The sequence below is a fragment of the Ylistrum balloti genome, unplaced genomic scaffold (assembly GCF_031769215.1).
Source record: "Ylistrum balloti isolate Yb309-2 unplaced genomic scaffold, AGI_CSIRO_Ybal_v1 Utg369592, whole genome shotgun sequence".
Taxonomy (NCBI): Eukaryota; Metazoa; Mollusca; class Bivalvia; order Pectinida; family Pectinidae; genus Ylistrum; species Ylistrum balloti.
Window position 1 is genome coordinate 278,262 of NW_026781877.1, and position 15,648 is coordinate 293,909.

Genomic DNA, 15,648 nt, shown 5'->3' on the forward strand with positions numbered 1-15,648 from the left:
CCATAGCTCCGCAGAATCTATGTAAAACCATGTACAGTTGTGTGTAACTGATATGTTGTTTCTGAAAGATAGCATGGTTTTCATTAAATATTATCTATTTTATATCAAACACAGTTTTAAAGACTTTTCCATTTTTACGAGTCAAGGGTAAATATTTGTAACTACTGGCAAATGAGAATAAAAACGGTGTTTAATATACATTGTATATACTAGTAGTTATTTTTACATCGTCATATTAACCTTGGAACAAGAATTCCGTGATTTTTTTGTTTTTGTTTTGTGATTGTAATGCTGGCCATTTCCTGAATATCTACAATATATAATAAATAAATAAATATCAAACATTTTATTTTAGTTTTTTCTTCTACAGGATTTTTTATTGAACGAGACTGTGTACATTACTTGTGTTAATTAAAGGATGGTCAAGAAAGTATTTATTTTTAATTTCCATTCAGTTAAAAATAGAGAGGTAATACTGCAGTTTCGACAATGTTGACGTTGCCACAGGAAAAGTAACACAAAAATGAGATTTTTCGCGACCTTTGTCGCACGCGAGCAATAAATAATTTACGTATATGAGACTAGCAGATTATGACAATCAGAAGGCAAAGAATGATGTGTGGAAGAATGTTTAACTGTTTACTTTGTACACATATCTATTCGAAGTAGATGGGGAAATGAAAGTGAACACCAAAATCAACAGGGAATCAATTCCTTGTATAAAATAGAAGAGATGGAACGGATAACGGTAGAGCTTGGAATGGAATCCATGGTAAACGGCATCACAGCAAAACAGAAAACTTTACAAAATAACTGTATCAGATTTAAACATATACTGACTATTGATGATTAACGTTAAATGGATGTAAACACTAGTCTTGTTTTGTGTAAGTTTTACTGTTGTTGTAAGAGGTGCGCTAGTTTAATAAACACAAAACTCATTTACTAGAAAGCAAAAAATGTTTATTTGAACATCAGAAGAGAACAAGTTGATCGCTGTACATATGTTATAGGAAAATAAATTATTCTCTGTCAGACAGAAAAGTCAGTTTTCACTCAGGAATACATATTTAGACCTTGTGCAATCAATCCTGACTCGGTGATAAAATGGTAAAACCGGATTATATAATATGAAAAAGATCAAAAGCATATCAATGTGTAAAGAAAGGTGGAAAAGGAACAATAGGGAATATATATATATATATAAATGTAGACAATTGTAAACAGTATCACAGCCGGATGAGCAATACTAACAACAAGACAAATACGTTGTGGATACAGCACCTGTGTTCGTTACATCATCCTAGTCCTTATAGCCTAAACTCTAACGATCGCGTTTATATAAAGTCGGTAAATTCTCTGCCACCTAGAAGTTACCCCACATTGACATCGGATCATTGTAAACCCTATCATGTTACAAAAACAATCTTATAAAAGTAAATGGTTAGAAAAGATTTAAGTATGGAGGTAACCATTAGCTTTCATTGATAGATGAACTGAATGTTCATAGGGATCCGATCTTTTACACTTCAACATTGTGTATATATTTATTATAGACAAATACATCAAATGTAACGAAAAAATAACACAACTTATTAATACTGTTTCAGATCAGTGGTGACATTGCACTGAAATGGGTACAACATTCTATGATAAAAAATTAGACATCACTAACATCCTCTGAGCAGCCCTACCCCAATATATCTAATAACAGATAACATAGAGTTATCCTGTTCCAACACAAAACCTAGGCATACAATGAGATGTTGTCAATGTCCAATAACAACAGTTTTAGATTTTAAATGTTGAGAAATTTCAACTTCTGAAAGCATTTTGATTCTCATATCGACACATACTTTTATGTTTTTTTTTTTTATATTTTCTATCGTAAATCCTTGCAGATGTGAAAGACACTCAAACATCATATTAGAAAAATTCTTTTGTCCTTTTTAAAAGAATTTTATCACACTTTAACTTTAACTGGGATTGTAATTTACCTTAAGAATGGTAAATTAATTCTTTTGAAATTAGATACAAAACTAGTGTCATAACAGAAAACAAATATCAAATTAGGTCACATAGAAGAGTTAAGTACAGAAATAAAAACCTATATTTAGGCCACAGATTTATTAGTGGCGATGATCTCCTCTAATTTGTTAATCTGATTGAACGGATTACATGGTGGAACAGTGGTGACCATTCTGGACATCTTGGAGTCTTTCTTGTGTTCAGACTTGTTCGGGGAGATCGGTAACGACCTGTAAATACAAATGTAATCAATGAGGCAAAAATACTTATACAGCTACAGTTAATGGTATGTTGTTTCTCTTTCATCTGATAACACACTCTTAGCATCAATGACACGTCCAAAAAGGATGATATAGCTGCCAGAAGCAGTTTAATTCATTGTTTTACCCTATTCCATCTAAGTTTAAATTAGAAAATTAACTTGCTTCCCTTAAGTATAATTCTTTGGGAGTATAAAATTTGATTAGCACATCTCTACAGAACCTTATTTACAGTATAAGAAATATGTACCTTGACCTACTTATCTGGTACGTATGGCTGAAAAGGTATTTGGTGACAGTAGTGGAAATATGTAATTTGACCTACTAATTTGATAAGTATGGCTGTGAAGATGTTCAGTGATAGTAAAAATCGGTAACTTTACCTATATCTATATATTTGATAAGTATGATTGTAAATCTGTTAACTTACTTGTGTGTGATAGCAGTGGTAGCCTGTGACTTTTGATGAGCTGGGGCATACACACCCCTCCATAGTGTACAACCTTTGTATCCAGGAATATTAGGTCGACTGTCAACAGAGATTAATCATCATTATCGGATTGACAAGACTAGAAAATATCAATATTATCTTATATTATTGCAAAAGTCATGAGAGGTCAGTTTTTTGTCCAGGTGTCTAATGTTAATACTGATGTCTACTTACTGTCCTGTTTCACTGTAGCGAGGAATAAGGACTCTCTTCACAGTATAAGGGTCAAACGGTTCTTGAGCATTGTCTATTTCATCTAAGTTTTCTGCTCCTATGGAGCCACTGAAAACAAAGAATATAATTTATGTGGTAGCCTTAGGCAAGCTGATTAAATTAGAACATCAACATAAAACAAGGCAAACAGGAATTCAACAAACAATAGAGAAATGAAGGGAGCCAAGAGAGGAACAGGGAGGCATTTATGTATAGCATCCATTAACAAGGAAAATAGTCAGAATTTTCAAAACAAGATTTTCACAATGTGGAGGACTTTCAGGGAGCATGTAGAACTAAGGTAATGTCAAGTGTCATGACACAGTATTTAAACAAAGCAACATTAGGTGGGATGGAAGTGGATTGGTTAGGGTTCTAAGCATGCCAAACTTAAGGATTGCCAAGAGGGAATCGCAAAATAACCAGAGGAGCCAAGTTTTAACATATCATCTGAAAGGGACATCACAACTCAAACTCTGAGCAAGATTACACAATTGGGAAATTGGAACACAGTATTTACTGAAGGAGACAATGATTGGAGGGTACTTAACACAAACAGATGTGGATAAAGACCTACAGAAGGATCACTGCTGATACTAATCTGGGGATAATTTGTTTTCTATAACATTCATCAATAACCAATAATCTATAACATTCACCAATAACCAATAATCTATAACATTTATCAATAACCAATAATCTATAACATTTATCAATAACCAATAATCTATAACATTCACCAATAACCAATAATCTATAACATTTATCAATAACCAATAATCTATAACATTCACCAATAACCAATAATCTATAACATTCACCAATAACCAATAATCTATAACATTTATCAATAACCAATAATCTATAACATTCACCAATAATCAATAATCTATAACATTCACCAATAATCAATAATCTATAACATTCACCAATAATCAATAATCTATAACATTCACCAATAATCAATAATCTATAACATTCACCAATAATCAATAATCTATAACATTCCCCAATAATCAATAATCTATAACATTCACCAATAATCAATAATCTATAACATTTATCAATAACCAATAATCTATAACATTCACCAATAACCAATAATCTATAACATTTATCAATAACCAATAATCTATAACATTCACCAATAACCAATAATCTATAACATTTATCAATAACCAATAATCTATAACATTTATCAATAACCAATAATCTATAACATTTATCAATAACCAATAATCTATAACATTCACCAATAACCAATAATCTATAACATTCACCAATAATCAATAATCTATAACATTTATCGATAAGAATTTTTACACAGGCGTAAATACTTACCCATAACTGGGGATCTGTTGAGCACGAGGGTTAGAACTACAGCTGTAAGTGTAAAAAGTACAAACCTTCATACACAATTTACCATTATACATCAATTAATTTTTCATATCCTATATTTTTATCTTGAAGACATCTTCAGCCTCTTCTCTGACAGTTATTTACTCTTTGTTATGGTTAACTTGACTAATTAAAAAAGTATAAAGATGCCTGACTTCCGGTTATTTAAATACAATAAACAAGATTTTCAACAGCTATTTAAAAGTCAGCAAAACATTTTTTATTATCATAGAATTACCAAAATTCTCTGGCAATATTCTTGAAAATGAGAGATGATATGATTCATGATTATCCTGAACTTAATATCTAATTCTCAAGATTTTGGAAATGGAACAAAACTCCTACAACATACAAAATAAAATGTAAAACCGTATTTTTGCCATTTATTAACACTTCAATCAAATTAATAACAAAAAGAAGAGGGGATTAAAAAAAATAAAACAACTTTGGTTGATCATTTTGAAATTGAAATAGTCCAAAACATGTTATTGAATGTCTCTAAGTCAAATTTCTGATAAATTTATTACTTAAAATAAACCTGGACACTTACAAGACTATAGGTTGATCCTTGTAATAGCCACGCCTCTTTTGGAACCAGTCCCAGGAACGTCCTGTACTCTGTAAAAAGATGAAGCTGACAATGATTAACCTATTCTATTAATTGTCCTTAATGACTATAAAGGGTAATGCCAGTTCCTTTCTATAAATTAATTAGATATAGATTAATACACAGTACTAAGAAACCTTAGGTTATAATAAACACCTAAATAAAATATCACATAATATGAAACATCAAAAGTAAAATGACCAGGAATTTATCTTTTACAACTTAAATCACACAAGAGGATATGGCGAATCTACATCTTTATTACTCTTAAAGGAACATATAAGACTAAAGCATATCACAATTCTTAGAAAACTTAAGATACATTATTATAGAACAAGTAGTATAGCAGCTTGAAAGATTTTTCAGGGATTCAAGAGTGATTTAAGTAAAATAGAAATACATTGATCAGTGATTAAAGACCAGTTAGGACAAGCATATAAAACAAACTTACCTGCCATTCCTCAGCTGCAGGGTCATATCGTTTGAGCGTGTAGGTTTGTGATATCATATCTGGCCTTTCTTCCAATGTTGAGACAGGTGCCCATTGTTTTGGATGAAGCATATTGTCCCATGGGACCTCCTCAAATGACCTTCAAAACAAAAACCATACTGGTTTAATTGAAGAAAAAAACAAAATCTATTACATTTTATCACATTGTCTTCTAAAGAAATATATATGCAATAAATTTAAAACTGTTAGAAATATTTTTAATTTTTCCAGTCTATATGAAGGTTATATTATAATCAAATTTTTGTTTATATCATCAGTGGTATCAATCTTATTAACCTGATAATCATTATATGGGGTAATTAATAATTTGCTAACATGTATGTCAGATAAATTAAAATAATTAACACAAAACACTTTATAATGAGGGAGTAAGTATATAAACACTGTAGGGAACATAAGTACTGTATGATACCTGAGATATGTTGTCAAAGCATTATATAAAGGTATGGGAATTACCTGTAGGTGTGCTATTGTTATCTTTATCTACAGAAAGACATACTTACTTTTGTGTGGATGTGCCATATTTATATTTCATGGCTAGATGGTCCCTCCCATCACGGCTCTGTTCTGAGGGAGGCTTCGGCACAAAAGCAGACTGCAATTCATAAATATTCATGATGAAAATAATAATGATAATTTCAAGTGGTGTAGAAGAAATTTGCAGTTAAAGAGATGAAATGTCAAATGGTTCTGAATCTGGAAGATGAAAAGAAAGAGTTTTCTCAAATGGAACAAACCATGTATTACTGAAACATCAGGCTAAAGATGGCTCCCTTCTGTTTGTGGTTTTTGGTGTCTTTTACTATGAATAAACCTTTACATGTGATTAGTCTGGCACCATTGTTGGCCACACAATTAATTGAGAGATTAAATAGAATACAACCAATGATGATGATATTTTTATTAATTGGGTTGACATTCTTATTTGATATTTGCTAACTTGATAACTTCAGGGAAAGAATTTTTTTCCAGAACCAAGTATTAAAGTGCCAAGTGTGAAACAGAATCACATATACACCTCAGGTACATCAAAATTATTATAGAAAATTGGCGTAAGTTTTACACAGGGAAATAAAAAATTAAAACTCAACATATTTTACGTGAGGCGTGACAGTACAATTGTTCTGTATTTGTACAGAATTAGTTCAATTTTTAATTAGTGTCTCATTTTGATTAATGACAAACTTTTGGTAACATTTGATTTGACTAAGGTTAGATTACTGCAGGGTAAACAGTGTATTTTGTACATGTACAGTCATTTACAGTGATGCAGTTGAACATTAAGACCACAATTTCAGAAAAAAAACATGAATTATTGAGATGCTACATAGATAAAAAAATCATTTCCAACATGTAGATTTAGGTGGCGTATTCTTAATGAGTAAATGACTGGTGAGTGATGCTGATGATTTGAGAACACTTTTATGATAAAAAACCCCTGATCAATTCAAAAATATATATATATGTATAAAATGACAATGTTTTAACTCTATATACCAATGTAGCCTGTGATCTGACACAAATATAATGTAATTCTTAGGACATCGGATAACTCAATATTCCAGGACATAATACGTTATCTGGTCAATAAATGATTCATTTTGTAACAGAATTCTTATATATAATTCATATCTATAAAGATTATCATCATTTCTGAAATTAAGGTCTTTTTTCAACTTTGAACAAACATGTGACATGACCACTGCACACCAGTCTACCTCTGGTATACTGTCAAGAGGACCACGTTCCTTAGGGATTGGAGGCACAATGCAGAACTGTAAACATCCCAACATATACTAGTAATGTCCTAACTCTTAAAAATGTCATGATTATTGAAATGTCCCATCTCTTATCAGTGTCATGATTATTAAAATGTTACATTTCTTATTAGTGCCATGATTGTCAAAAAGTCCCATCTAGTGTCATGAAAAATATCAAAACAGTACCATCTCTTAAAATCATGGGAAAAGTCCCTTCTTTTAATGATGTGATGTATTATACAAAAAAAAAGTCCCATCTTATAATGATGTGAAGAATTATATGAAAAAAAATCCCATCTTTAAATGATGTTATGGATTAAATAAAAGAAAGTCCCACCTTTAATGATGTGAAGTATTAAACAAAACAGTCTCCTCTTTAATGATGTGATCAATTACACCAAAAAGTTCCATCTTTAAAGATGTGATGATTTTAATAAAAAATACCATCTTGTTATAACAAACTTGATCATATAGGATACTTTCTATGTGTGATTTACCTGATGACTGCTATCTGTGTGCATATCAAATCCTACATGTTACTGATGCTGTCATGGATAGTGTATTACAGGTCTCAATTAAACTTTATACTGTCTATTCAGATGTTTGTTTAAACTTAGAGAAATGTCTTATATACCAATGAGTATAAGCCAATAGACTTCTCCCTTTTTGTCGGTAACCAACATTAGTCTTATCTCAAATTATTTCAGAGGTAACTGTACAACAGCTTCTTCCTTTATGATTTCTTTAACATGTTTTGAATACTTATATTGGAAATTGCTTTTCTTCTTAATACTTAATACTTTAAGCATCCAAATTAAAAATAATACATAAAAAATCAGTCATGTTGTATGTGATATCTCTAAAAACTTTAAGAACCAACAGTTCAAGCCAGGGACAATAATTCCACCATCATTTTTTTCTGCATGTATGGAGCAGAGATGAACTAACCTTTGACCTCCACTTGCTCATTTCAGGGGCAGGCTGTCTGGGGTCATAATCACTAGTCCAACCTGCAACAAATTCAAGGATTTTTTTCATGTAAGTAAGTCAAAGTGCTTCATCATACAACCTTTTTCTGATACAAACAATACAGTTCTCTGAATTTTGAAACCAGTAGATTTTCCTCTAAACTAAAACTTTCATTTCCCTTTACATATGATGGCCTATCTTTCTCCGCACTCCAAATATGTTAAACTTCACAGTTCAGTATATTAATGGAAGTTGTTGTCTGGACCCTGGATAAGAAACATTTTTTTATTCATATATCTTTCAAATTTTGTTAAAGTTTGTCAATATAGAAACATGTAAAATGACAAAGGTGTCTGCAATTGTCAGTCTACCTACATGTTTAACTCAAGCACTGTGAATTGGAAACATGAATCCCTTAAGACATAAAGCAAGCTTATCTTATTCCACAGCAGTCACTCACCTACCTATAGTCATCTGGTTATCAGCCTTCAAAACCAAGGGTGATAAAATGTTTTAAAGGGTTGTCAAAGAAAATACTGTAACCTTACAACCAGTTCTATTGTGTAGCTATCAATGTAACTTTATACAATTATGGTTTCTATAGTATGTTTGAACATCATTTTGACAATATTAAATTCAGAAACTGATTTTTTAAATTTCAAATTCCAGTCAATATTTAAGAAATTTAAAGTGATTCTAATATGTAATATTTTAAGCATGTCACACTAAGGTCAATATCAGGTTGACCTGACAAATTCAGGCATACTGGCAACTCTTGCACAGGAAATTTTGCTAATGGATGTTTCATTTATTACAGCCATTAGTATTTAAAGCTGTAAATTCCTGATATAATTCAATAGTGCTTGAGAAGATATAAATGTCATATTAGAATTTATGATTTATTTGAACTACCATGTGAGAACAGTCCTTCACTCCTTTAATATAAGTGAAATCATAAAGCTATAAAAATCCATACTTAAAGATTTCAGACTAAAGATGCTTTAAGACCGTGAAGAAGCTGGCCATTATTTATTTATTTTCCTGGAGAAGAAATAAAAGAAAGAATTAATCAGCTGTTTTTTTTATTCAGTTAACAAATTCTTGGATAGCTGAGTTTTCATCTCAGCAATAAAAAGATGGTCCCCACCTTCCTCAATCTCCCTCCTCTATTTCTGGACTCATAGCTTGAACAAAAGACTGGTGGTCCAAGTTACACAATGGAAATACTACTATATGCAAACTACAGTCAAGTGGTTATCTCCCTTTCCCCTCTTGTACTTTCCTTTAGTTTAGCTAGGGAAAACTATATGTTAATCCCATTTTAAAGTGAGAAGTTATACTTCCCATTGACTCCCCATCCCCCTTTCGATTATAATTTTATAGCCTACAGTTTATATGTACAAAAATGTTCAGAATTCAGAAGTGTTAGCAACATTGGCAAAAAATATACTTGGTATATATGTACTAGGGAGCCCTCACTGTGAAAGTCCCCTTTGTTATGTCTGTGTCAACAGAATACAACTGAATAATGTTAAGACAAACATCAAGCAATATCATGAAAGTGTGTGTTTGGTTTCAGGTGACAGAAATTTCCACAATATATGGGGCAGAGTTAATGATTAGGTTTCATGTAATTTCTTACTGACAATGGTCAGGGATAAACATGAGTGTTTATAGGATAGATGTCTAGTAATGACGTAGGGCCTGGTGATTAAATCTGGCTGTTAGGTGGTGGAATTATAAACAGCCTATAATTCAGGTTTATAGCTGTAAATACACAAGTGGATAAAGATTGAATATTCACTGGTATACTCAGGTATATATTGAACTAAATGGTAATGAAATTAAAAGATTTTTTTTGTTGTAATATAATCCTATGTGCACTATGGTGAAAAGAAGTGAAATGATAAGCCAATCAGAAACAGTGAAATCAGGTTGAATATGGGGTCTTCCCTATGTACTGCAGCAGGCCAATACTTAACAGTGATGAGGGGGCCTATAAACTCTTGCACATTTATAACCTGGTTTTAAACCATGCATACCCAAATTGACTTTCCTGAGATAGTACAATGTTATCACTTTAAGCTTGGAATATTACTAATTACACATGTGTTCACTATGATCTTATCACCATCTTGTTACATTTGTAGTTTTTTGTGTGATGCCAGTATTGGTTTATTGTTGACTTATGTCCTATTAACAGTTAGGTTCATGGATGTGCCAGATTTGAGTGTTTGAGGAAAGGTGGAATACTCTGAGAAAAAACGTTGATCTGCAGCCAGTACCTGGTGACTGTCCCCTCCCTGTAGGTTACAAAGGTGGAGGACTAACGGCACTCAGACGCCTTAACCACCTGGTCACCATGGCCTAATACTGACAATAACTACAGGCATATATCTTAGCCTATTGATAATCATTTAGTATAATGACAATCTGCCATTTGGATGACCTCAACAGGTCATTTAAAACTGACCAGCATTCATCGGTGAAAGAGCAATATTATACTAAATATGTTACAAGGAGATGGACTGATGGACTAACAAACAGATCGTTTGTTGGTTTTATTACACCAAGGCCATTTTGAGGCAGGGTCTTCTTATAATAGCCAGTGACTACCTCCCTGAGCAAATTATTGAAATCCCATCACATGACGTCCAGAGCAGTTAGTGTAAAGTGTCTTTCCTAATGTCACAAACATGTCAGTAAAGATTGGTTCATGTATCTTCTTCTCGAGAAACACAAACCACCATGGGTATGGAGCATGGAACCATGTACCTCAAATCTTCATTAAAATCAGGTAGGCCAGCACACTAACCAACCAAGCTATACTGATCATTCTAAGAAACAGATTAAGTAACAACAACACTTCATTATAATTAGGGCACATTAAATTCACAGTGACACAGTAGTTACAAACTGATATGTTTTACCAATGTTATCTCAACATACTGACTCATATTACCATAGCTTATAGCTGTTCTGTAGAAATTACAACAATCGTTATTCAACCTTCCAATAAGCCCACTCAGACAATAACTCACAGATTTTCAGTTGCCTCCTTGATTTATTGCAAACAGAATGAGTTTCATTTAGAGTAGAGTAACAAGTACATGTATAACAAAGCTTGAAATATTATAGTTATACATAGCAAGAATCACCAATTGACAAACTAAATTATTTTCTACAAACATTGCCACTATCACACACACAGTTATATCAGGGGACGTGGATCTGCCACGTCAACAGTTTGTAATATCACCTGTCATTAGTGACAATAACCAATCAGTGACTGAGACTGTTAAAGGTCTGATCACGGCTCACCTGTCCTTATTACCTCACATGAAAACCTACACCATACCTTGTATGGTAGCTGCACATTCTAACAGGTTTAATACATATAAACCACATATATTAGATGGACATTAAGCAGTATAAAACCAATATTATAAAAACCTTGATATTTTATTTAGTTTAATCAATTGAGTTGGAATGGTCATAAGGAGTGGCAATCACCGGGATGAAGACAGTTCATACTCTCTTGTTTTTTGTTTCTTTCTAAAAACACAAACACTAAACAGTTATTTTTTCAATTTTTAATACTTTTTTGAGGGGAAATTGTAACCTATTTAATGTTACTTGTTTCCTTCTTTCTGTAGAAACAATCATACAAAAATGCATGGTAAATGTCATAATTGGACATAGCTGTAACCTACACCTAGAATACCAACCAATCTAAAGATCAATAACTTTTCATTGTGAAAAATATTGTGAAAAACGAAATAATTATGTAACATCTGCTGTGAAGTTATTTGACTTCATATTGCCTCTTCTCTTTATCTAGTACAATAGTTAAAACTACACATTAAAAGTTACTAGAGCTCAAAATAGCATCTCTTGATTGCTGTGTATAATGCATAAGTGCTATTCTATAGTTCTGTCTTTTAATCACAATGAAACTTGTTAATAGGTCCAGATTTTTATCCCTTTTCTATATCTGCCTGTTTGTTAATTATATAGGAACAAATACTCCCTTTAAAAAGATATTTATATAGCCCTGTTTTATAGTTGAAAAAACAAAATGCAAATGTCATTTTCAAAAAAGTTAAGGAAAAGTCAGAAACTTCTTCTCAATTTCAAAGAAAATGTTTCCATACTGGTACATTCTGTACACCTATACAAGAACAGGCAGCTTTAAACTTCTGATAGTAAAAAAAAAATGTTATCGTATACATGAGATACAAGCATGTAATGAGAACCGTACATATGTTAAGGTAACCATGAAATAACACACCATCACACATGAGCCATTAAACTTGGCAGATGATCTTGATTGTATTTTCATTGTTTTAAATGCCTGATATCTCATTGATCGGTTCAATATTTGGATAATTGTCTAAATTAAATGCCACCTCCTGGTGTAAAGTATTGATAACATTGAATTATATCTTCTTTTGTTCTGCATTGTTAACACATTAAAGGTTATAAATCTAAGAACAGATAGTTATGTTTTGAATTTGTTCTTTTGGTATCAAATCAAGCCGACATAGTATAAAAGGTTTTAATTTTTATTCTTGACTTTTTCTTCAGTCCCTAAAGTTTCTAATATAAAATCCTGTATTAAGCTGTGAGGCTTTCATTTTTTTACTTGCTGAGTGGTTCAAAACTGCCTCTCAAAATATCTGGTTTGCGGCATTGTACCACTAACTGTCACAACTATATCATAATTGGAAATTTTATGTGCAAGTCGAAATAATATCTTCCTATACATATCAATTTACTTGCTCTGACCAAATAAATTCCACTATAAGAGATACTGGGTATGTAAAATTGTTATCTATTTTCTCTGACAAAGACATAGGATGCTAACAATATGCACTCAAATTCTGGCAGAGACTTTATAAAATTCAAATATTTAAAATTCCCCTAATCATTAAGCTTACAAAGCTTAATACCATGGCTCACCAGTTCACTTAGATCTTTACAGTCGATATCAACATCAAATCAACCCATATCAGATGCATTTTGTCTCTAGGGGAGATAATCAGAAGAAACATAGTATTTTATCAACAACTGCATATCTCTTTTGAGATGATCAAATTTTATTTACTGTTAACGGGAAATGAATACCATATTATTGTTGTTAAACTTTAACACCAAAGCTTTTGTGATAAACAATCAATCATACAATTACGTCATGCAGGACTAATAAATGACCTTTAAAATGGACCAAACAAATTCAAACTCTATGAAATATCTAGCTCTCAGGATTGAAAAGGATTACATTTGTTTAACTATGCCAAAATGGGCACTGAAATTATGTAACCCAAAAATATGTAAAGATCAACATATTTTATTATAATGTCTTTACATAATGACCATTTAAAACATCCTGCCACCCTTGATTTTGAAGACTATGACCAAGTATTATTTACAAAGAACACAGAGAATGTTATCAGCTTTGAAATTACATTATTCATAAATTTGTTTCCGTTTCATATATGATTTATAAACTTTCCAACTTTATATATTTCATATTAAAGCCTATAAGATTGTATATTTTTAAACTAATGATATCATTTACGATAATGATTGAACAATTCAGCTTTCATTTATATGAAAATCAAATGTTGGCTGGGTTAATATCATTAAGGGCAAAATGTCTATCTTGGTGAGAAAAGGATCAGTGTACCCAAAGAAAATTCATTAAGTATCGTATGCATGCAAACATTTTAAAAAATTGGTTCTGGATTATTTTCATTGAAATCTCAGTTGTAGCTGTGTAGATGAAAGGCAAATGCATCGAACTGCAATGTGCCAGTAGATAATCTATTACTTTATTTGCCCAGCAATAGTCCCATGTCAGGATGTATGACCACCCATACATATATTGTTTATTTAGTAAATCCATAAACTAATGATTTTTCATTGTCATATAATAAGCCCACCTCATGTTTTTGTCTATGCTAGAATTTGAACCTGGGACCGCTGGTATACTTGTCTAATGCTCAACTTAAGCTGAAGAGAAGATCTTGCTAGCAAAGCAGTATATTTTGGCTAATATTTTCCAGGTTTACATACTCCTCTCCCATAAACAGCTTTTCCTTAAGTTTCCAGGGGTAACAATGTTGCTTGTCAAAGTCCCTACATTGGTATCAATGTAACAGAGATTATTATTTAAATCAATGCCTCTGCCAGGATTCAAACCCACATCCTCTGTTTATATATACTAGTCTAATGCCCAACTGATCGAGCTAAAGAGAAGTTCTCACTAGCCGTGCGGTACCTTATGGCTAACATTTACAAGGGTTACTTTTTCTGACGATATTTCTTAATTAAATTTTATGTATCATCAGTGCTGTATTTTCTTACCTGAAAGTTTTACATTTTTGGCAGAGCTTAGAGTGCGATTGAACGAAGGAATTTATATCCCACATGGAAGTTAGGACGAACAGCAAAAAAAAAAAAAAAAAAAAAAATATATATATATATGCATCTATCTGCATATGCCTAAGACTAACATAGTATTCATTTTTACCTCCTAGTTGTGACCTGATCCAGATATCTGAGACACTTCGACTATTCCACATTGAAGGGGCACCTGGCGCATATGTGTTGGACCGCCTCAGTTCCGGCGGTGCCTTCTGTTCATTCTTCCGATCTGAATTCTTGTCCTGAGGAGGTACAGCTTGCGGAGTTTCATTGAGCTGAACGAGGGAATTGATCTTTTTACGGCCAGTGTTTCTATCTACATCTCCTCCAGCACTGACAAATCCCGATACAGGATCCACGATGTTATCATAATCCCTGTAGGGGGCATTTGACCTAAAATCTCCCTCATCGTTCCACTTCTTGTAACCAATGTCAGTTTTCATATTTGTTGTGAAAGAATCAACATCGCCCCTACCTTTCAGTGTGGGAAATTTCATATGACGAGCTCTACGATGTGTTTCTATCTGTTGCACAGCATTTCCACCTGCGTTAGCGTCCACATACATGTAACTAGAGAAATTAGGCCTTGTCCTAAATGTTGAATCGGCCAAAACTGGCCCATTAGACACAACCTCAGTCATTTTGAGTATATCTGTAATACTACTACCTTCGTTTGAAGTTTAGCATTGATTTAAAGGGATGACATCTCACATTGCACTGGTGGAGAGCTCAGTTTCCGACATAGTGTAAACTACCGAGTTACCAGTGGATACTCCGAGAATTTCCATATATGGAGTATACCGGAAGTAGCAGGTGCCCGCCGAAGATTTATGATAATTTCAATTGTTGTTTGCTGTCATCAAAATATATCAGATTGCTTCCCTTAATTTCGGTTTTAACTAGTTTATAAAAATACATAACTGAATATAATATTTCAATCACCTTAATTTGATTATAATAATTTTGTATTTCCGGTTCCGTGA

At 32.4% G+C, this 15,648-nt stretch overlaps 1 protein-coding gene across 1 annotated transcript; it reads right to left on the reverse strand.

The window, feature by feature from the left end:
* Nucleotides 1–1,645: 1,645 nt before the first annotated feature.
* Nucleotides 1,646–15,311, reverse strand: LOC132545006 (spermatogenesis-associated protein 48-like). The gene is made up of 9 exons (XM_060208673.1): nucleotides 14,772–15,311; nucleotides 8,216–8,277; nucleotides 6,011–6,102; nucleotides 5,448–5,586; nucleotides 4,940–5,007; nucleotides 4,333–4,374; nucleotides 2,953–3,060; nucleotides 2,719–2,817; nucleotides 1,646–2,258 (listed from the first exon to the last, which is right to left on the reverse strand). Exons 1-9 carry the CDS (start codon nucleotides 15,304–15,306, stop codon nucleotides 2,114–2,116), a joined length of 1,290 nt encoding a protein of 429 aa, XP_060064656.1. The 5' UTR covers nucleotides 15,307–15,311; the 3' UTR covers nucleotides 1,646–2,113.
* Nucleotides 15,312–15,648: the final 337 nt, after the last annotated feature.

Coding starts and splice junctions, on each gene's coding strand:
- LOC132545006 (XM_060208673.1), bottom strand. CDS start 15,306: ATGACTGAGGTTGTGTCTAATGGGCCAGTTTTGGCCGATTCAACATTT. Junction 5,587..6,010: donor TATGGCACATCCACACAAAA/GTAAGTATGTCT, acceptor TTTGTTTTGAAG/GTCATTTGAGGAGGTCCCAT. Junction 2,818..2,952: donor CGCTACAGTGAAACAGGACA/GTAAGTAGACAT, acceptor CTCTGTTGACAG/TCGACCTAATATTCCTGGAT.